Raw genomic sequence first — 23,052 nt, 5'->3', positions numbered from 1 at the left:
CACTCAAAATTTTTTTGGATATAAATTTACCCAAAAAATTTAAAATCGTAACAATATTGCCCACTACTATTAAAAATGTTAAGGATTAACGTCACTATTTTTACGATCAATATTAGTTTTTTAATTATAAAAAACAATACTGTCATGATTTCAAATTTTTGAAACAAATTTGCACAAATAAAAAAAAAATTCAGGGACTCAGCGTTCCTAATTAAAATTTTTGAAGACAAATTTACCCCTAATCTAAAAAAAAGGGTATGATATTGTATCCGGATAACACAAGGAACATATTTTAAAAGGTTGTACAAAAGTGAGACATGTGAGAAAATGTCCCTGGTCTAAAAAAAGAAAGCGTGTGAGAAAATGTCATGCACCGCATTTTGATACATGAACCCCGTAAAGTGATTGATGCATCTGTGGAGATGAATTGAGAGGACCCCAGTAGAATCTCGCTTCTACCTCACGGCCCTTTTCCTGTCCCCTTCACTTAATTTGTGTCGTCTATATTAACTGTCACCGGTTTAAAATTTAATATTTTATTCAAAAATGATTGAAATATTAAAATTTAATGTGATTTTTACCCAATAAAAAATATAAGAAAAACAATTTTGTGCCACATATGCTTTTCCTTAATTTTTACTCTGGTACCTACATTTTTTCCTTTTAATTAAATACTATCTCGAGTTCTTAATTAAAAAATTAGTTAAGTTGATTAATTGTAACAAATATTTGTCGGCTTTTCTATACTATCATCTTTACTCATGTGCATTGAAATTATTTCTCGATGGGAATTTCTTATAGTTAATAGAGATATTTTAAAGAAAATAATCAAATATTATAAATTTAAAAGACAAAATAAATTAAAGTCTTATATCTAAAATTAAATTCAATTTTCAACAAATTTTTATATTAAGGGTGAAAAAGTATAGTACTCTAATTTTGTTTTATTATTACTGCCAACTCTTGTAATTTTGCTCCGTGAGCTCTGTTAAACTTAGCCTTTGTACAAGAGCTAATGGTACAGACAGAACAGGACTAAGGCATTTAATTTTGGAGCCATTCGTACAAACGCCGCGTCCTTTTCTAATTTTCCTGCGACGAAGGCCCGAAGTCATCGATTTTTTTTAATTATTGAATTATTGAATGTGTAAAATGAAACTATTTGATTGCCCATTTCAGTCAAATGCTTCGCGTTTAAAAGACCGAACGAACGTCAATTATTATATATGATCTCTTTTTCTTGCCAACTGTTATACACAAAGAGAAATGGTAAATAAAGATCCTTAAATATATGAAATAGTGAAATGGGTTCCTGAAATAATATAATTACTGTTAGAGACCGGGTCTTAAAATATAATTAGCAAATCATGCATAAAAGACTAAAATACTCCTCACACCATCTTATCTTCTTCCCGTCTTCTTTAGCTTGTGTTGATTCACTGTTGCTCTATATCTCCTTGGCTGCTTCTCCTTTACAAACCAGATCTGAAAAAGTCCTCTTTTTGTTGTCATCCTCTGTCACTTTCTTCTTGTATTGCCTAGCTGTTCTTTCGTCAGCAATGAAACCTCTTCCATCATTCTCTCCGTTGCGATGGAAGGAGAGGAGAGTTGGGGAGTTTGAGGGAGAGTTGCAGTTATTTGCGATGCTTGTGATGTTTACTTACAATGTGTGTGATGATTGCTTGGTGCTGAGACAATACCCAACAAATCTAGATTTTATTCTTCATTTCCATTTTGATTTTCAACTTGTGTTCATAATTAAAAATAACAAGTTTGATAAGTTGTTGAAAATAACAAGTTGACAAGTTCTGATAAGTAATTCATGACAAGTCTAGTAAGGCGAATAACAAGTTTATTAAGGCGAATGACAACTTCTGAAATCCCATATTGTTTTTTGACTTTTTAACCTCTTTCAATTAATATATTACTATGGAAATCAAATGCGGAATATGAATGATGTTTCTGAACCGGAAAATTCGTACTTACTGAGACTAAAAGAATGTCAAGTGGTTTTTGAAATAAGAGAAAGGTAGAGGATAGATAGAGCTTATATTCTTCCTTTGATTCAAGTTTGTTGGCGTTTTACTCATTTCCGATCGTTAGAGTCTGTTTTCTGGGGCCTAATTAACGTTGTCAGAAAGAGAATGACAAGGATAATTCATGAGCTGTATAAAATAAGGACAGACACCATGTGTAGATTGCCTATATCAGTGCATTAGTAGTTTAATTACGAAGCTGTACATGAGTACGATGCTTTTTTTTTTTTTTTTTTTTAATTTCTGGACCAAATGCATTGCCTTATGTTTGGTACGGTGAGATTCAAGAGGTGGTTTTTGTGGCTTAAATTGAAAGTTAAAGTAATGCCAACAAGTTTAGTGTCATTCAATAATAATGCTTTTTATTCTCGAGGGAAAGCACATGTTCTTCAATTCATGATTTGCAATATATACCAATCATTTATTCAAAACTCACTATACATAACCTTAGTCGTTTCGTTAATCTTGATTCACTATATTTAGTGGACCAAATGCATTGCTTTATGTTTGGTACGGTGAGAATCAAGAGGTGGTTTTGGTGGCTTAAATTGAAAGCTAAAGTAATGCCAACAAGTTTAGTGTCATTCAATAATGCTTTTTATTCTCGAGGGAAAGCACATGTTCTTCAATTCGTGATTTGCAATATATACCAATCATTTATTCAAAACTCGCTATACATAGCTTTAGTCGTTTCGTTCATCTTGAACCACTATATTTAGTGTACGTAATATTGAAATTTACATTTAATTTATATGAATTTTTGTGTGGATAGCACTAAATAGAGCCACATAATCTTGAAGTCACACAGCCAAAAAAAATGATAGTTGGGGGGAATTTTTCGTACCGTAAAGCAGATTTCCAACGCGGTAGTTGACCTGTTGAAGAGAAGAGGTATTCCGGTTGTTCACCTGTTTCTGAAAGAGGAGGGAGGAAAAAAAGAAGAACAAGTGGAAGTTGTTCATTGGCGTATTTCTTTTTTGTGGAGTCTGATTAATTCATTGGGATTAAGCTCTAACTTTAAACGTGTATTCAGGCTGTTGGAGTTATCCAATAGCAAAAACTCAACATCTTTTAAATAAATTTTTTTTAACATTGAGAAACTTTATATTTTTAGATTAAATTATTAATTCAAGTTTTGTAAGTGAAAAATCATATTAATTAACAGATTTTTCTTTGCCACAAGGAAAAAAAAACAATATATTGAATGGTTTTCGGAATTCAGGCGGTGCCAAATCCGATATTGCAAGCCATTAATTGTTTGGCCTAGGTATATGAAAGATCAATGTCCACTGATAAATAATTGTTGTTGGTATCTTAATACTCCCTCCGTTTCTTATTATAAGAAACATTTGATGCTTATAACATATTCTTATATATAAGAGACACTTAAAAGTTGTCTTTACTTTTTTGTGTTGATTTCTTATTTTACCCATATTTATTGTCTCCAACTCACTCTCTCTCCCTCCCACTTCTTTTTCATTTAATAATTTAATTGTTCTCTCTCATGCTCTCTCCTTATTAATGAGGGTATTTTTGGATGAAAATCATACTTTTTACACATTGATTGTTCTTAACTAATTTTAACTGTTTCTTTATTAACGTAATTCGGTTATTTGTCTCTTATAATAAGGAACGGAGGGAGTAATAAAAATCAAAATCTAACCACAAGAACACAGGGGATCGATCTATCGGTGGATGGATTCTGAACGCGTGGGTGGATAGGAAAGTTTTTGCTTTCCCCGTCGAAAAGGGACGTCCGAACGTCATTTTATGAATTTTCTGTCTTTTTTTGGGCCATCTACAATTACATGCATCTATCATACTACCCTCGATAATTCTTTTTTTAATGTTTTTATTTATAAATCGCGATCAATAATTTTTTTTTCCAATAATACTATCTGTATGTTATGTATACTGTTGATTAATGATAAAGTAGAAAGGAATTGAGATAAACAAGCAAGATTGAATTAAAAAATTGTATTTAAGTAGCGTTATATCGTGAAAAGATGGGATTTGTAAACTATTTTTAACTAACTCTCTTAATTCACGTAAAATAGTAGAAAATGACTTATAAATAATTGAGTAAAACACTCAAACTACCCTTGTAGTTTGCATCAATTGCATAGATCTCCTTTTTATTTTTAAAACATACAGTTTAATCCAATTAGTTAACACCGTTAGGATTATTATAAAAATATCCTAAAAATATTATTTTTAACTGAAAATTAAAATAAATTTTATTTACTATTTTACTCTTATTCTAATAAATGACTAAATTATATTTTTACAGTTACATCAATTTCATTCAGTTAAGGCACACAGAAAAGATTTGATTAAAAATTTAACTAATTTTTCAATAAATATATATTTGACTAAATATGTTTATAAATTTTTGTAATAAAGATGTGTTTAAAAGTTTTGAATTACAAATTTAAATAATTTATAAAATCTTTCAAACTTATATTATTTAAACTTTACGATAAACAAAAACTAGGTATTTAAAATATATTTTTATAATTTAAAAGAAATCAAAATAAATAATTTCTAGTGAATGTGATAAAATATTAAAATTATGATTTACACCAAAATTAATAAATTTTATAACATATTAGAAATTTTAAAAATAATTATTTTTTTATTTTATAAAAATATTTTGGGAAAAACTGCAAATAAAGACCTCCTAATATGTAAAATTAAGTTTGGGACTTTCAATTTGAAAAATAACAAATAAGGACTCGGTCCCACTTTTGCAAATATAAAATCGTAGTAAAATGTTTAAAATGCCCTTAACCAAATGACAAGTTGACTATGAAAAATAACAGTTCACTTTAACGAATGATGATTTCAGTGGATCAAATCACAACTTGGCTGAGGGTATGCCAAATGATAAGTTGACTATGGGAAATGTCAAGTTCACTTTAGCGAATGACAACTTCAGTAGACCAAATCACAATTCGGCTGAGGGCATTTCAAACATTTCACCCACATTTCATATTTGCAAAAGTGGGACCCAATCTTAATTGTTATTTTCCAAATTCAAAGTTCCAAATTGTAATTTTACATATTGAGGGGTCTTTATTTGCAATTTTCTCAAATATTTTTTGAAAAATATATATGTCTAAATAATTATTAACTTAAAAGGGGCATTTTGATCAAAATAATTTTAAGTCAAATTTAACTATTAACTAACAACCTGGGTGAATAGAAATAAAATCTTAAATATAACAGGGAGGTTTGTGTAACGTATGTTTAATTGTAAGGAAATTTATATACGTTTTCAAAATAGAAAAGAAGTTTCTATAATTAAGATAAAATAGAAGAGTGATTGGTGTATTTTACTCTAAATAATTAAGAATGGAAGGAATATGTTGATCTATACTTTTCGCCATGCAGCAACAGTGAAATCATTAACTATCCCTATAAATAGTCACGAAGCCTTGATATAGTACACAGGCTCAGCAATAATTACCATTCATCTCTTATGGCCTCTAGACCCCAATTCATTGGGTTTTCAAGCCATGGAGTATTCTTTCTTCTGCCTCGTCTCCGCCTTGTGGTCTCATTCCAAGCTCTTGGTAGCTGCTCTCGTCCTACTCACACTCATTAATTACACCATTAAACACCCTCACTTTACCCGTAAACGCCAAAAATACAAACTTCCCCCAGGTCCTAAACCATGGCCGATTGTTGGTAATTTACCTGAGATGCTTGCTAACAAGCCGGGAGTGCCCAAATGGATACACAAGCTCATGAAAAATTTAGACGCCGAAATTGCATGTTTTAAATTGGGAAACGTTTACGTTATCCCAGTGACTAGCCCTGCTATTGCGTGTGAGTTCTTGGAGAAAGAAGATGATGTTTTTGCATCAAGACCTATGAGCATGGCATCTGATCTCATATCAGCTGGTTATTTAACGACGGCACTTGGGCCATACGGAGAGCAATGGAAGAAGATGAAGAAAATGATAAGCAAGGACTTGCTTTCTCCCATGAAGCATCAATGGCTTCATGCCAAAAGAATGGAGGAAGCCAATAACCTCACGCATTATGTTTATAACCAATCCAAGAGTAAGAATGGGCATGGAGGTAGTTCCGTGAATGTGAGGATAGCTGCTCAGCATTTCTGCGGGAATGTGATCAAAAGAATAATCTTCAATAGAAGGTACTCCTCCGGTCTTTAATATAATATCTATTTAACTAATTTGATTAAATTAAAAAAATTAGGTAAGTTAGTTAATTATAAAAAATATGACATGTTTTTTCTAAAACACCATAATCATCTTCCTTAATATCCTCACTCCCTCTTTTACTTGATTATAATTGAGGGAGTATTCATAGAATAATTTAGAAAAATTAATAAATATAAGAAATAGGTTTTATATTTATAACCAAAACTAACTTAACAATTCAGTCTTATATTAAGAATCGGAGGAGTAATTAATACTTTGAATAGTTTGTAATCAATATATGATGCGATATAATAAGATGGCACCCTCAAATGCTTGTTAATTGTAGGTACTTGGGAAATGGTGGTGGGGAGGGAGGGCCTGGTTTGGAGGACGTAGAGCATGTGGCTGCACTGTTCACATTGCTTATTCACTCGTACGCCTTCTGTGTTTCTGACTTTGTGCCAAGCTTGAGAAGACTTGACTTAGATGGACATGAGAGAATAGTGAAGAATGCTTTGAGGACAGTGAACAAGTATCATGACCCCATCATTGAAGCAAGGATCAAACAGTGGAAGGATGGCATCATGACCGAAACTGAGGACTTGCTCGATGTTATGATTTCTCTCAAGGATGCTGAAAATAACCCTCTATTGACGACGCGGGAAATCAAAGCCCTAATTTTGGTAATTTATTTTCTATTATATCTATTTGTCTCCTTTTTTTTTTTTTTTAAAGGCGACTGTGTGACATTTTTTCCATCATAATGGACTTAGATAAGCAAACTAACGAATAAACGTAACTGAGGGACAGTCTGCCCAATTATTCTTCTCTGTATGCAAATATGCTTACATTTGACACATGCAAAACAGACAAGGCCATTAAAGGACCGTAGGTGAGAGTGAACTGTGGCCCCTAGGTATGTTCCCATCAAAGGGAAGAGTCATGAATTTTTCTTTTCGTTCCTCCTAGGTGATCCCTTTGATTTAAAGCCAATCGCAAAAGTCCCATTTTCTGGATGACGAAACAGACCCCACCTTACCTCGTAACTTTTTTGGAGCACCTCGAATTGTTTCTGATGTTCATACATAGACTGGATTGACCCAAGGATCGTTTCAGCTTATTATCTTACCATTTCATATACAGTCGCAGAACATAAAGTAATTAATCATGAGGGTGGCTAGAAATATTATTAATTATTTTATTATCAGCAAGCCAATTTTAAGGTTATCTTCAACTTTCTTGAATAATTAAAATGTTTTATTCTTTAAACTAGCAAGAGTCTTTGTGTGTTTATTTAATTTAAAAACGTACTTCAGTCTGCACCTTACAACACAACATTTATAAGCTTAACTACACATGGCGATAAATTAATGTCCAAGGAGATATAAATTACTTGGATATTATTTCCTTACCTAACCCACTTATATATATATAGATATATGTAGATGTCCAAGTTGCCGCTGTGTGGATACCAAAGTAGAAGTGAATACACACGTAAACTGAAAAACTCTTCATTAATTATCTGCAAGAACTGAATGAGACATCCTTTGAGATCTTAACCAAAACACATTTGGCAGGACATGATGATGGCAACGGTGGACAACCCATCAAATGCAGTGGAATGGGCACTCGCAGAAATGATAAACCAACCAGAGTTTCTTGAAAAAGCCACTCTAGAACTTGACCAAGTAATAGGAAAACACAGGCTTGTTCAGGAATCAGACATCCCAAAACTCAACTATACCAAAGCTTGCTTAAGAGAAGCCTTTCGCCTTCATCCAGTTTCCTCTTTCAACGTCCCACATGTCTCTATGCGTGACACAGAGGTTTCCGGCTACTTCATCCCAAGGGGCAGCCACGTGTTACTGAGCAAACAAGAGTTAGGGCGAAACCCTAAGGTGTGGAAGGATGACCCTCATAAGTTCAAACCAGAACGTCACCTCGTGGACGAGGGGTCCGATGTGTTCTTAAGTGAGCCAAATTTGAGGTTCATAAGCTTCTCTACAGGAAAGCGTGGGTGTCCAGGAGTGGTGCTTGGGACCACTATCACTGTGATGATGTTTGCTAGGTTGGTCCATGGCTTCACTTGGAGTGCTCCACCAGATCAACCCATTGAGCTTGTTGAGTCTCAGACTGATCTTTTGCTTGCTAAGCCGCTTGAAGCCATTGCACGCCCAAGGCTGCCAGAAGAGGTTTACCTCTTGGATTAATTAATATTTTAATTGTTCTTGTCATTTGCGCAGATATATGAGGCTAGGTATCAGTTAATCGATAGTCAGTATCTGAAGCCGGGTATGGGGGGAAAAAGAAGAAGAAGAATCTAAGACTGTGTAAAAAAACAAACAACCAAATAGATAAATAAATAAAAACCCGAGGCCTTACTGCGAGAACAGCGTGCTTTTCTAAGATGTCTGCAATTTCAATTCAGCTCGCTTTACCTAAATTTTACCATCAACTCTTAACAGTCATCCGTTTTGGATTTTTTCTTCCCCCTAACATCTCAATTCTCACTAAAAAATGCCATCAACAACTGACTGTAGCATTAACCCATGTAGAAAATCAAAGCCCTAATTGTCACGTAATTATGTACTTCTCTACTCTTCCTGTTTTGTTTCCCCTTTTATATAATTTTAAGTGAATTAATTTTGTGCTAGTTATGAAATTGGAACACTCTTGAATATAATAAAGTGAAGGACAGGCTAATTAATGAGCACAAACAGTTCACAGTTGCAAAACACAAGGCAAGCAAGCATACTGAAAGGTGACAATGAACTTTAACCATAATAACAGGGTTAATATACTTTTTGATCCCTTAAATTTAGGTCCATTTTAGTTTTGATCCCTGAAATTTCAAACATGTGGTTTTAGTCCTTGAAATTTATTCTGTTACAAAACGTTAGTCCCTAGCCGTTAAGTTTTGCTGAGCTGGCACAAATAGTGTTAATTTGGATGATGTGGCTTCTGACTTAGCAACATGAGTTGATTAAGGGGCATGATGAGCTGAACACGCGGAGAAAAAAAAGAGCCAGGTCTGTTTAAAATGCAACAGAGGACATTGGAAATTAAAGAAAGAAGCAAAAAATGACGCGGAAGAGAACAAATGATAAGGGAAAGCCACTAGGTGAAGAGGATCCCAATCTCATGGCAAACAGTGACGTGGCTGTTGCTGAAAAAGCAGCATTTTCCAACAATTGTGGTCTTTTTGCTTTGTTTGCATTGTGCTTTGTTTGTGGGATTGAAATTTTGACTGGGTTACAAGGAGAGGGAGAGAAAGAGAGAGGAATCAGATAGTAAATATAGCAATATTTAAAAGTTTGAAATTAGGGAATGTTCTCTAGAAACAAAGAAGCTAGCTAACTCACTCCATGTCGCCATTACTGAGAGAGATTGAGGAGTGAGATGTAAATGGGGAAGAAGAAATCCTAGGTATTTTGCTTTTTATGCAAATGGGTTTTTTACCACACACAGAAATGTATGAGAAAGGAAGATTACCAGTGGTGGTGACAACCTGCAAAGAGACGATGATGAGACCACACCACATAGTGTGTATGTGTGTGTAAACACGAAAAATGATGCTTTTCAGGTTTCTGACCACGCCTATACTATGACCTCCGGTCCTTAAAATGATGCTCATAGCAACTCCTTTAATTCTGTCCTAGGAACAAGTATCCCGGGTAGCTGCATGCAAATGTTTGTGAACTGCATAACCAATAAAGAATACTACCTTCGATTGTTAATATAAGATTTTATTTGACTTTTATTTTGGTCCTAAATATAAAACCCCCAATCCAATTTATCTCTCATATTTATACATTTTTTTCAAGGTAATCCTTCTAATAATAGTAATTCTAGCCAATACATTTGATTAGCAAGGATATTTTAGGAAAGATAATACACATTTATTATAAATAACTAACTTAACTTATTTTTTTCATCTCCTCAAATTGGTCAACTAAATCTTATAATTAGAACTGGAAGTAGTATATTTCCAACCCTCCCTAATTAATGACTATTCGACGTGGCAAACGAAAATGCTGGGTTCAAGTTCTTCGATCCATGGCTACAAGAAATGCTGCTTTTTTAGAGACGGCCACGACGTCCTCTTGACCTAGCGATTTTACCCTTTGATTTGTTTTCTTCTGCATTCTCATGTGCTGCATTTTAAAAAGACCGGACTCTTTTTTTTTAAAAAAAAAAAACTTCTCCTAATTACATGTCCAGCTAATCATGCCACCTCATTAGTTCATGTTGTTAAGTTAGAAGCCACATCATCCAAACTAATGTTGTTTGTGCTGACTCAACAAAACTTAACGGCAAGGGACTAACATTTTGTAATGGAATAAATTTCAAGGATCAAAACCATATGTTTGAAATTCCGGGAACCAAAACCAAAATAGGCCTAAATTAAAAAATTATATTAACCTGTAATAATATCTTCCCTCCAGAAAAAGGTAATTCTTTTTTCTTGGTCGCTATTATACCGTCTCATTGATTTATTGCCCACATTGGAAGTTGCAAAAGGACCCCCCAGGGTTAAATTGAATCGAGGATCGTTTCACCTCATCGTTCTGCCCTTTCAAGTGAAGTCAGAAAATAAAATGATCATGCCAGCAATTAAAAGTTGCTCTTTAAACTAACGATGCCTTTTTTGTGTTTCAAAATACTCCTCTACTTTTAATATAAGACCTAATTGTTGAGTTGATTTTAATCCTAAATAAAAGACCTATTTTTCATATTTATTATTTTTTTTCTAAATTACCCCTATAGATCTCCCTCAACTATAATCAAGTAAAAGAGGGAGAGAGGATATTAAGAAAAATGATTATAGTGTTTTAGAAAAAATATATCATATTTCTTATAATTAACTAACTTACCTAACTTTCTTAATCTAATGAAATTAGTTAAATAGGTCTTATATTAACAACGGAGGAGTATATACCCAAGTTCTGTACATTACAAGAGACGATTTAAGCTGACATGGAATATAATTGACTCATGCACGAATACTGGTCTGAAGCTCACCTCTCCCTGGATTATCGTACGTCCTTTTCTTGCGTCTCATTATCGTTTGACCTTATAACGTGAAGGGTTATAAAGGTGATCCGGTTTGTACGCTTTTCACTAAAAATAATAACAATAACAAGCGTCTCAGAGTTAGACTTAGACAAAGTAAATATTTCCTATCGTTCGTATGAGAAACGAGAAACGAGAAACGAATATAAACAAGAGAATGTAATGTGTAAACCCATCTCCATATGGACAATATTATCAAAAGCAAACTATATATAATTTTATATATGAAAAAAATATATGATGAGAAGATAATCAAGGAGGATTGTTCTGACTTGAATTGGCATCATAATATACCTTGTCATCTGTCCCTTCCTTCTCCAAGATAACTGCTCCAGAGCTTCCCCCATTAGAGAAGCACCCCTGACCTCCATTAGGGCGATTTTGATCCATATATACCTGTAGTGGATGACACTTTGCAGCTCCAACATGACCATTCATGCTTAGTGCATCAACTTGCATGTCATCGCGATCAGGATGGCTATTCAGATCTATCTACACAGCACTGCATTCACCCACCTCAAGCTGTCTTATTACCGGCTATCCATCAAGTATAGTTTCCCCCTGAAACTGCAACATGATTTTTATGCTCTGTATTTCTTCATCCTGGAACACCATGCGATTCTTATGCATTTCCCCTTGTCATTTATTTATGGCCTCTTGAATTGGAGCATGCATGATCATTTCAAGTTTAAATGCTTGCTTGCTTCCCGTTAAAGCATACATTGACAAGCTAGCTCTTTTTTCCTTTTGGCTGCGACAACTTCCTAGAGTAACTATACTAAAAATTCATCGCTATTTATGGCACAGGATAAATAGATAGTCTAGTCTGGCAATAAGCGTCCACTTATTTTTTTTTGAAATTGACAGTGTTCAAACAAAAGATATTAATATTTGGACTTTCCTTTCTCAAGGAAAATCTGCTCGACATCAATTTCAACACTTCTACGATGGAGGTTGTTTTGGCAGCATCCTCTGTTGATGCTGATATTGGTTGCTGGGACCTTCAGTCGGTCGCGGAGCAACTGCGCAATAAAACTTGTGCTTCCACCCCTCATGGCCTCGATAGTGTGGGCAGTCGCTTCCATGTATCTTCCCAGATCCGAGATTCCTCAGCCAATGCTGGTCTGCTTCTCTATTGGTCCTGGTCCAAGGTCTTTCTTCTTCATTGCATTTCATGCATTTCAAGTTGTTTGCAACTTTGCCTTCTTTTCTTTCTTTTTTTTATAATGATAATCTGATTTTTACCGATGTATTTATTTGGATGAATAATAATGATTGAAATGTCATTGCTTATGGCGCAGCCTCAAGTAGAAGCCAGGAGCTTTCCAGCTGAGCCAATCGGGCCTCTTGCTGCTAATCACCCAGGCACTTATATAGCCAGTGGAGGTTTATCGGGTGACATATACTTTTGGGAGGTATAGTAACTCTTTGATGGGACATTATATGGTAAACGTCTCCTGGCATTAGGTTGGGAAGATATGAATTGAAAATGAAAACTTAGTTGCTGTTGCCTTTTTACTTTATTGACATCATGTTTTGTTTTTCAGCTTGAAACTGGCAGATTGCTTAAGAAGTGGCATGCTCATTATAGGGCCGTAACTTGCCTAGTATTTTCTGAGGATGACTCACTACTGATATCTGGTTCAGAAGATGGATGCATACGAGTTTGGTCCATGTTCACGTCCATAATTCTCATCTTTCCTCTTCCTCTTCTCCATTTTTGCATTTTCTAGGAGTTATACTACGTGCTTCAGGATATTTGATGATTTGAAAAGGCAGGAAGCAGGTCATCTTTATGAGCATAGTTTCTCAGAGCACACCTTATCAGTAACTGACATTGTAATTGGCTATGGAGGATGTAATGCAATTATAATTTCTGCTGCAGAGGATAGGACCTGTAAGGTTTGGTTTGCTTTTTTCTTTTTTGGTGTCTTTTTTATAGTATCGTTTTAGTTAAGTAATAGGATATATTAGACTAGGAAACTTATTTATTCTTTGCAGCTCGAATGACCGAGATCCTCCTCTTTTGAAACTTTATTATGTATTTCTTGAGGTTTTGCATGCTTAGGAATCATAATTCATAATGTTCACGTGCCAAAGCAAGAAATGCTTCATAAATGTAGGGGGGATTTGTTCTGAAAGCTCGCAAAACAATCCTCTACTGTCTGTCAAATCAAAGGCTATGAGGGTCAGTGTTATAACTCATATAAAGTGAAAGGCATCTATTCTAAGGAAATGTATGCCATAAATATGATATTTTCTTGAAAGTAGTAATGTGAAGAAGCTGAACTGCACAACTAAATTTAAGAGTTATCTTTTACCAATAAAATATAGGTCTGTTCTAGATTTTTCTCTTTTTGTTTTTTCGTCAGAAGTGAGGGGTCAGTGCTTAATATTGTTCCAAGGGTTACCTGGTGTAGACTACACTTTGAATGAACTCTAATTTGCTCTGTTAGATTTGGTGTCCATTGTTCTCTATATTTAACAAAGTTGATACTGGGACCATTTTATTGTAAATACTATGATTATTTCTTAGAAAGCGCTCGCACACACATTTGGTTTCTTTGTTATTTGGTGTGTTCTCATATGAATTGGCTGTGACTTCTTGGCATCTCTATTTTTCTCGTAAATATTGTTTTCTGGTATGGCACTGCTGTTGATTTTGATCCGAGTCATAATATTCTTTTTTCCCCAAGGTTTGGAGCTTATCTAGAGGAACATTACTAAGAAATATAGTGTTCCCGCCACTAATCGATGCGATTGCATTGGATCCTGCTGAACATGTCCTGTATGCTGGCAGTAGAGACAGAAAAAATATTTGTTGCCGCACTTAACACTGTAAAGATCTATAGTCATAATCATCAGATGCATATCATCGGTTCATTCTCTAATCACAGGTTAGTTCTTCTCTTCTAAGTATACATATCTTGAAACATCGACCTCCCTATTAGTGGTTTGCTCGTATTTTCTCCTTCATGCTCTCAACTCTTCATGTTCGCCAAAGTTTTGGTAGTTTGTTTTCTCTTTGCCATGATATTTTTCCTCATGTAAATCACGATGAGGCATTTGCTAACTTGTTTGGTGCTTCGTGATTGGGCTGGAATTTAGATTTTTCCTTAGGTTGGTCTTCAAATTGCCAGGAGCATCTTCTTTAAGCCAATATTTGACAATTTAGTCGGCCAGTGTCAGTGACGTACTCTTTTCCATTGAAAACATTGCATATTGGCTTCTGACAGGGCATTGCAGTTTTACTTTTTCACCAGTGGACACTGTATAACCTGTTAGTTCAGCATGAGTGCCTGCTTATTTATATTAGAAATTTAGGAAATGAAAGCCATTATTGACACAAGATTTTAGTTATCTTGAATTGCTGATCATGGATATTATCTGTGAACTGTCAGAATTAATGATCAATATAAGTCTTAATGCATCTGATGCAAGAGTGAATGTAAATATTGCAGGGCTTGTAAATAATATTCTCGTTGTTAGAAAGCAGCTTGACTCAAGCAAGCGTATGTCTTCAACTTCACAATCGTGCTCAAGAAAGCAGGGATCTTCATTACCCCCTCCATTGGAAAAATACTCAAATTCAACAACAAATGAAGATTCAGATGTTGAGACAGTTGTTAGCCTTCACGATGACAGGATCGGTTTGGATGTTTCATACATGTCTTGTCGGGCGATACTTAATCAAATCAAGGAATTTCAGGCTTGTTGCGCATTGACGATTAACCGATAGATATATTCTCACCATTAGCCTCATTTTGCAATGATTTTTTTTTTTTTGTGTGTGGGCAAAATGCCGTTATTTAATCTTCTAACTTCGATAAAGCCTCTGTTTTTAATCTTTTAAAACAGAATCGGGGCTCCTCTGCCTCTGAAATGGAGATGGAGAGGCTAAAAGCAGATTGCAAGAGATCTCCTCATATGGTTGACCGATTTAAGAAAATGTGTGAAGATTTGCAAGAATTCAATGAGGATGACTTCTTGAAAAGTGGTCAAACAAAAACTTCAGATCAAGCTGGCAACTAGGTCGCTTTATTTTCTTGCTTGCTCTGCTCAAATTTACCCTTCGAATGTAGAAATTCTAAGGCTTAGGTGATTTATCTGGCGAGTTATTATTGGCAATTTTGCTTCCTCTCGGTACTTCTAAGTGCTGATATGCTGCTACGCAACACAGAGCTCTTTTATACTCCTCCGGTCCTTAATATAGGACCCAATTCTTGAGTTAGTTTTGGTCCTAAATATAAGACCCATTCATCATATTTATCAATTTTCTCTAAATTACCCCTATGGATACTCTTTCAACCATAATTAAGTATAAGAGAGAGGAGGGATATTAAGAAAGATGACTATGGTATTTTAGGAAAAATGTGTCACTTTTCTTATAATTAACTAACTTACCTAACTTCCTTAATCTAATCAAATTAGTTAAATGGGTCTTATATTAAGGACCGGAGGAGTACATATTTTTTGGATGGGCAATTAAATGCTACATGTAAACGGTGAACTGTTCGTGGCTTATGGGAAATACATCAATACTTGACTGAGGTTGTGGCCATTTGGAAGGGAAAACAAAGGAAATGGATGATAAATTTTTGAACTACATTAAGGAAGTTCTCTCTAGAGCATATTTTTCTGTCTATTTCCGCAACGGTACTGATCTAAATGGTAATTATTTGTGTTGGTCGCCGTAGTTGCAAAACTGAATTTAATTTTGGTTGCGAAATTGACGATTAATTCATTGAATTAGTTTGTTCGATCCTGCAAAATTAATTTATTCGAAATCGATTAATTCATTGAATGATTGAATCGAAATGATGGAGTTAATTTCTTAAGAAACAATTAAAACTCAACGAGATACATATTTCCATCTTATAATGTTGCACTAAATCTGAATGCGAAAAAAGGGTTTTATTTCCTGAGCTAATCCAACTTGAAAAATTCTCATTTCCGAAGAAATATCCACTAGGAGCTCTCGGTATATAAGATTTTTTTTCCTGTATTTGAGTAAAAAACAATTAATTAAACAAATAAAAATAGAAGAAAATAACCAATAAGCTAGTGGTTAAGATAGTAAATAGTCTTCTGCAAGAAGGAGAACACAAGTCTGAGTTGTTGCGAGGGCTTTAAGCTTTTAATTTAATACTCTCAGCCTGATAGAAATTAATCTCAAACTTACAATAACTTAAGGATATTCTGAGTCATACCAAAAAAAACCGAAAAAAGGAAGATAAAATAATATCAGGGAAGATGAGATTTTCAAAGGACATTTGACTCCCTTGTATTTAGGACCACAGTTACCAGTAGTATATAATTATAACAAATAACCAGAAAATTCCAAATAATGCATTGAAAAGAAGAGTGTTATTGAAAACGTGAAAAAAAAAAAAATTGTTAGACAAGAGATTTGTGGAGGAGATGCCTGCTCCGACGTGTGGAGGAGAGAAGAGGAGCAGTCAGCATCCATAAACTTAGATCTGTATATGGAAATCTTAAAAGATTGGTCATAAACAGTTGTAAATTACGGATGTTTTCGTATGTATAACTCCAAAAGTTAATTGTAAATTACCTTTAACACGTTAATGTAAAAACAGAGTACTTAAATTATCTTTTGCAAATGAAGGTGGGCACATTATGGAGGGCCTCTCAAATCTTGCATTAGTTAAAATTGTTCAGAATTATATTTATATTGATTTTTTTTATGAATATCTTATAATTTAATCCAGAATGATTTTTATTTCTTTTATAAAATTAGATTCTCCTTCATGATATGATTTATCTCATTTGTGATTAGAAAACATGAAGAAAAAAAAGACACGTAACCATATGTGATTAAAGGAGTTGATATAATAAACATAAAAATCTTGACATAAGTATTGTTTTATATATAATTGACAACGCATGTGTTGAAATAATGTTAAGACCATATTGATTAATAATTTATAAATATTTTTATAAGCAAGTTTTAAGATGTGTTGTAATCATAATAATTAAACCTAAGAGTTAAGGTATAAATTTGTTTAAAAGTTCTCACTTATAAACACTGGGTACTCAGAATTTTTTTGGATGTAAATTTGTTTAAAAACTTTAAAATCATAACAATATTACTCATTGCTATTAAAAATGTTAACAAGCAGTATCACTATTTTACAATTAATATTAATTTTTTAGTTGTAGGAAACAATACTGTCAGGATTTCAAATTTTTGTGACAAATTTGCACAAACAAAAAAAAATCATGTGCCTAGTATTCCTAATTAAAAATTTTTAAGACAAATTTACCCCTAACCTAAAGAAAGGGGTATGATATTGTATCCTGATGACAACACAAGGAACATATTTTAAAAGGTTGTACAAAAGTGAAACATGTGAGAAAATGTCATGCACGGCTTTTTGATACATGAACCTTGTAGAGTGATTGATGCATTTGTGGAGATAAGTTGAGAGGACCCCAGTACAATCTCGTTTCCACCTCACATCTCTTTTCCTGTCCCCTTCACTTAATTTGTGTCGTCTATATTAACTACCACCGGTTTAAAATTTAATATTTTATTAAAAAATATTGAAATATTAAAATTTAATATGAAAACAATTTTGAGCCTCATATGCTTTTCCTTAATTTTTATTTTGATACCTACATATTTTTTCTTTTAATTAAATACTACCTCGAGTTCTTAATTAAAAAATTAGTTATGTTAGTTAATTGTAATAAATATTTATTGACTTTTTTATACTATCGGGTGTATTGAACCATCTCTCTGTAAGAATTCATTATAGTCAATATATTAGTTAAGCAATTTTTTTAATCCTTCAAATTAAGATAATTGCAAACATTAACATTTTTCATATTAGGGGTTAAAGTTCGTTTGAGATGTAGACGGTGGTCAAGATCATCGATCCTTGCATCCAGAGGTTTTTTGTTTTAAAAAAAAAAACTGATGATGACTCTCACAAGAGAGTTCGTTCTCGTGTGTGTGCACACGCATGCATACTTCTCTATGTAAGCATTTACTTTTTTTTTTTTTTTGACCAGCTAAGCATTTACTAATTTTAGTAATTTGGTCGTTAGGTATATCGATCTACTCCGCGCATATGACTAGTCAAACTGTACACGTTTCTCTATATATGAGCCGCATATCCTCCCGAGAAATATGTAAAACGGGAAAAATAGTATCAACTCCTATATGTTTGGGTTTTTTGTTTTGTTTTTTTTGGGGGATCCAACTTGATTGATGTTCTATAAACTACCACCTCTTGTTTTTAATATAAAAACTAATTTGATATTCAGTTTAATTATAAATATAAAATCTCAATTCATTTTATCTGTTATATTTATTTTTTTCCCCTAATCTCGTCATTAAATATTTCATCAAATGGTAATTCTAGCTAATACACATAATTAGCAAAAATTTATTACAAATAATTAATTTAACTAATTTTTTTAATATATTTAAATTAGTCATTTGACCTTTTATATTAAGGATTGGAGGTAATATTATCTCATCCTCTTGTGCATTAATAAAAATAAAAGAGCTTATAATTTGATACAATTGAAAAAGAAAATCTAATATATATATAAAATAAATTTTTTGAAAGAAAATTAGTAAACAAAATATATTTGTGCATATAATAAAATTGATATAACAAATTCAATTAAGTATGTGTGGACCTATAGCAAAAGATAAGATGAAATCAGAATACTACGTCATCAATGTAAAAACATGACATCATCAATTTTATTTATCCAAATCAACATCAAATAAAAGTCTTACCATGGAAAGGGTTCGGTAAAGAAGATAAACACAGGACCTCATCAAGCACATAATAAGCACTTAAATGGAACTAGTTTCGGTACTTATTACAATAATGAGTATCATAATATTTATCAAATCCCAATTATTTAAATTTATTATAGACAGTCAAAATTTAAATTTTAAATTGTTGTTTTTTAAAAATATTTTTCTTTAATAAGTACATAGTCCAAATAAATATATTTTCAGCTAAAGTATACTTTTAGTCCTTTAACTTTATGTAATATTTCATTTTGATTCCTTGATTTTAAAAAGTAAACTTTTAGTTCTCTAACCCTAATACTGTTAACAAAAAATGATGATATTGAGCTCTTGAATGTTAATAAAATATTACTAAATACTAACATATTAAGTTTAATATTCAAAACAATCATGATTGTTACAAAAAAATAATCATTTAAGACCAATAATTTTGGGATTAAAGGACTAAAAGTATACTTTTTAAAGTTAAGAGACCAATAAAACCTTACATAAAATTAGATGACTAAATATATACTTTAACCAATAATTTCTTAACTGTAAGTTTTTTAAAAAAATTATTAGTTGAAAATTTTAAATGTAGACAATTAAAATTATATTTGAATGGTGTAGATTTTACTGCAATTATGAGTATCATGGATATTCATCATTGCAATGAGCGCCAAAACCAATTCCCACTTAGATGTGTTCGTAGTGGGAGAGCTGGAATCAAACTTAATAGATAATCTGAACAAGAGATTATTAAAATAAACATTTCAAAATAATCCGACCAATTGAATAATTAGTACTAATTGTTGTGAATGATTTAGCACTTAATCTGCTATTTCTATTTTTTGCATTAGATATGTATGAATTCTACAGAGCGATACGTACATATACACAAATATAAATAGAGACAGTAAATTTATCATCTCCTATTATTTACAGAGCCTACACAATAATAAAAAGAGATTACAAATAAAATGACCTGAGGAAGCTTCCGTCACATGCAGTTTTGTCACTCAGGGAATTGAATAACCATGCATGGGATCAGCCGCCTCAATAGTGAATGCTCATTAAAAAAAAAAAATTAAAAGCAGAGAAAAGCTATATTCAAACGCGCCTCCGCCACTGCTTAATTAATTACGTTCATTTATATACATACATGAACACACACATATATATACTCATATTAAAGAGGGCGAGAGAGTTACGCAAAGATTTTGTGTGTGTGTATTCACTTTTCAAATATAGAAGATAAAAAATTAGGTTCGTGGCTACGAACCATTATAAATAGGAGCCAAAGGGACCAGAGCATATCAACAAGACCATTACCAAGTTCTGCAAAGTGTACTGAAGCCCCATGGACTCCACAGATTTCTTCTCCTTCATTTCACCATCTTGGTCTTATGCCATGATCTTCATAATTGCTCTCTTCAGACTCATCAAAACCCTCAAATACCCTCGCTCTACCCCTGCATTGCTCCGCAAACACAGACTCCCTCCAGGTCCCCAACCATGGCCCATTATTGGTAATTTACCAGAACTGCTTTCAAGCAAGTCTGCGTCCAAATGGATACACCAGCTTATGAGAAACTTAAACACTGAGATTGCATGTATCAAGCTGGGAAATGTCCATGTGATTCCAGTGATCGACCCTACTATAGCCTGCGAGTTCTTGAAGAAACAAGACGATATTTTCGCTTCAAGGCCTATCAGCATGTCCACTCATCTCCTCTCACGTGGCTATTTAACTGCAGCCATCGTGCCATATGGAGATCAATGGAAGAAGATGAAGAAGATGATAGTGAAGGACTTGCTTTCTCCAGCCAGGCATAGGTGGCTTCATGACAAGAGAATGGAGGAGGCTGATAACCTCGTGCGCTACGTTTACGCGAGTCAGAATAACAATGAAGGAGGCCTTGTGAATGTGAGGATTGCTGCTCAGCATTTCTGCGGGAATGTCATCAGGAAAATAATCTTCAATCAAAGGTAACTTAGTGTAAATAATAATAATAATAACTCAATAATATTAAATGACTTCAATCTAGTAGACTATTGCTTCATGAGACCTGTAGCATGGTTGAAAAATAAAAGAGGTAGTTTTTAAAAACTATAATGCAACATGCATTCCTTTAATAATTTGTTTTATATTTCTGTAACAGGTATTTCGGAGAGGGTGGCCAGGATGGAGGGCCAGGGTTGGAGGAAATAGAGCATGTGGGTGCACTTTTCGTAATGCTCAAATACTTATATGCCTTCTGCGTTTCTGACTTTGTGCCATGCTTGAGGGGACTCGACTTGGATGGGCACAAGAGAGTGTTGAAGAATGCCGTGAGGATAGTGAACAAGTATCATGATCCCATCATCGAAGCAAGAATCAAACAGTGGAAGGAGGGCGCCAAGACAGAATCTGAGGACCTGCTTGACGTTATGATTTCTCTCAAGGACGCTCACAATAACCCTCTATTGTCCATGCAGGAAATCAAAGCGCAAATTCCAGTTAATGCTCTTGTCCACTTCATATGTACTTCAATTTTTTAATGCTTTTGAAGAAGGAGAAATTTATGGAACTCGATTAAAGCAATAACAAAAACGAATCGGAACTTTATTTATTTTGCAGGAACTTATGTTTGCAACAGTGGACAATCCATCGAACGCCGTAGAATGGGCACTCGCAGAGATGATGAACCAGCCACAACTTCTTCGAAAAGCCACTGAGGAATTGGACCGAGTAGTGGGTAAGGACAGGCTTGTTAAAGAATCAGACATACCAAAACTCAACTACATCAAAGCCTGCATAAGAGAAGCCTTTCGCCTTCATCCTATTGCTGCATTCAACGTCCCTCATGTGGCTATGCGTGACACGGTGGTTTCCAACTACTTCATCCCAAAAGGCAGCCACGTGATACTGAGCAGACAGGAGCTAGGGCGAAACCCCAAGGTTTGGGAGGATCCTCTTAAGTTCAAACCAGAACGACACCTCACGAACGATGGTTCAGAAGTGTTCTTGTCAGAAACGGATTTGCGGTTCATAACCTTCACTACGGGCAAACGTGGGTGTCCAGGAATGGTGCTTGGGACCACTCTCTCTGTGATGTTGCTTGCTAGGTTGATCCATGGATTCACTTGGAGTGCTCCACCTCACCAACCAGTTGAACTGGTTCAGTCCGAGACAGACCCCTTCATCGCTCAGCCACTGGTGGTCGTTGCAAAACCAAGGTTGCCTAATGAGGTTTACGTCTTGGGTTAATTTAGCCAAGCTAATATAATATTAATACATAAGCCAATCAAATAATCAGGAGAATAATATTTTAGGTATCTTCTTATGTGTTCCTGGTGACATAATGATAAGAATATTTATGTATTTGATTCCAATCCTTTGTACTCTATGCGCAACCTTCATATATTTGATTTGTAGACTTACAATCTCCAGAGTGCTACGATATCGCATCGCTCTTTTTTTTTGGGTGAATATCGAGGGCCCAAGCCAAATTAGGACCCACTTTCTGTATTCATCATTTTGATGAGCACTCTAAACTTATCAAATCTAGACTATTTATATCTGATTTTTAAACGGTCCAGATTTAAAGTTTTTAATTAATTATTTTTAATAAAAATTATTTGTTGTAAAAATGATAGTCAAGAGATTATTTTTATTTTAGATTTTATACATATTAAAATAATTATTTTGAACAAATAAAAATAAAAAAGAAATTAAATTTGAACCATCCAAATAAGATATAAACGGTCCAGATTTGATGAGTTTAAGATGCTTGTCAAAATAATAAATAACAAAATTGGATCCAGCCAAACCAAGGCCCAGTTTCAGCCAAACCATACAAGTGGAGGAAAGTTAAGAATAGCTTGCAATAAAACTAATTTATTTTGTTATTATGATCACGGTACTTTTACCTATAGTGGCTGCGAGGCATGCAGTTTGGATACGCTCTAATTAATTAAGTAGATGATGGAGGGACTTACAACCCCCCCCCCCCCCAAA

General features: G+C 33.9%; 4 protein-coding genes across 4 annotated transcripts; all 4 read left to right on the top strand.

The window, feature by feature from the left end:
- Positions 1-1,760: 1,760 nt before the first annotated feature.
- LOC114743090 (isoleucine N-monooxygenase 1-like) lies at positions 1,761-8,415 on the top strand (the record flags this gene model as incomplete). Its single annotated transcript, XM_028931284.1, has 4 exons — positions 1,761-1,776; positions 5,679-6,198; positions 6,552-6,888; positions 7,783-8,415. Coding segments are annotated over 4 exons (1,506 nt in total), but the record flags the coding sequence as incomplete, so codon positions are not given.
- A 3,810-nt stretch (positions 8,416-12,225) lies between these two features.
- Positions 12,226-14,511, top strand: LOC114743089 (protein ROOT INITIATION DEFECTIVE 3-like). Its single transcript, XM_028931283.1, is given in 7 exon segments — positions 12,226-12,429; positions 12,580-12,693; positions 12,826-12,959; positions 13,033-13,180; positions 13,975-14,085; positions 14,087-14,175; positions 14,454-14,511. Coding segments are annotated over 7 exon segments (858 nt in total).
- A 143-nt stretch (positions 14,512-14,654) lies between these two features.
- Positions 14,655-15,310, top strand: LOC114743088 (protein ROOT INITIATION DEFECTIVE 3-like). Its single transcript, XM_028931282.1, has 2 exons — positions 14,655-14,936; positions 15,137-15,310. The coding sequence occupies exons 1-2, from the start codon at positions 14,655-14,657 to the stop codon at positions 15,308-15,310; spliced, it is 456 nt and encodes a 151-aa protein (XP_028787115.1).
- Positions 15,311-20,412: 5,102 nt separating this feature from the next.
- On the top strand, positions 20,413-22,333 carry LOC114743093 (isoleucine N-monooxygenase 2-like). Its single transcript, XM_028931286.1, has 3 exons — positions 20,413-21,041; positions 21,215-21,551; positions 21,673-22,333. The coding sequence occupies exons 1-3, from the start codon at positions 20,413-20,415 to the stop codon at positions 22,300-22,302; spliced, it is 1,596 nt and encodes a 531-aa protein (XP_028787119.1). The 3' UTR covers positions 22,303-22,333.
- Positions 22,334-23,052: the final 719 nt, after the last annotated feature.

This window comes from Neltuma alba, unplaced genomic scaffold (assembly GCF_004799145.2).
Source record: "Neltuma alba isolate B1F8T4 unplaced genomic scaffold, ASM479914v2 tig00003940_pilon, whole genome shotgun sequence".
In the NCBI taxonomy this organism is placed as follows: domain Eukaryota; kingdom Viridiplantae; phylum Streptophyta; class Magnoliopsida; order Fabales; family Fabaceae; genus Neltuma; species Neltuma alba.
This window is presented reverse-complemented; position numbering and strand designations above follow the sequence as displayed.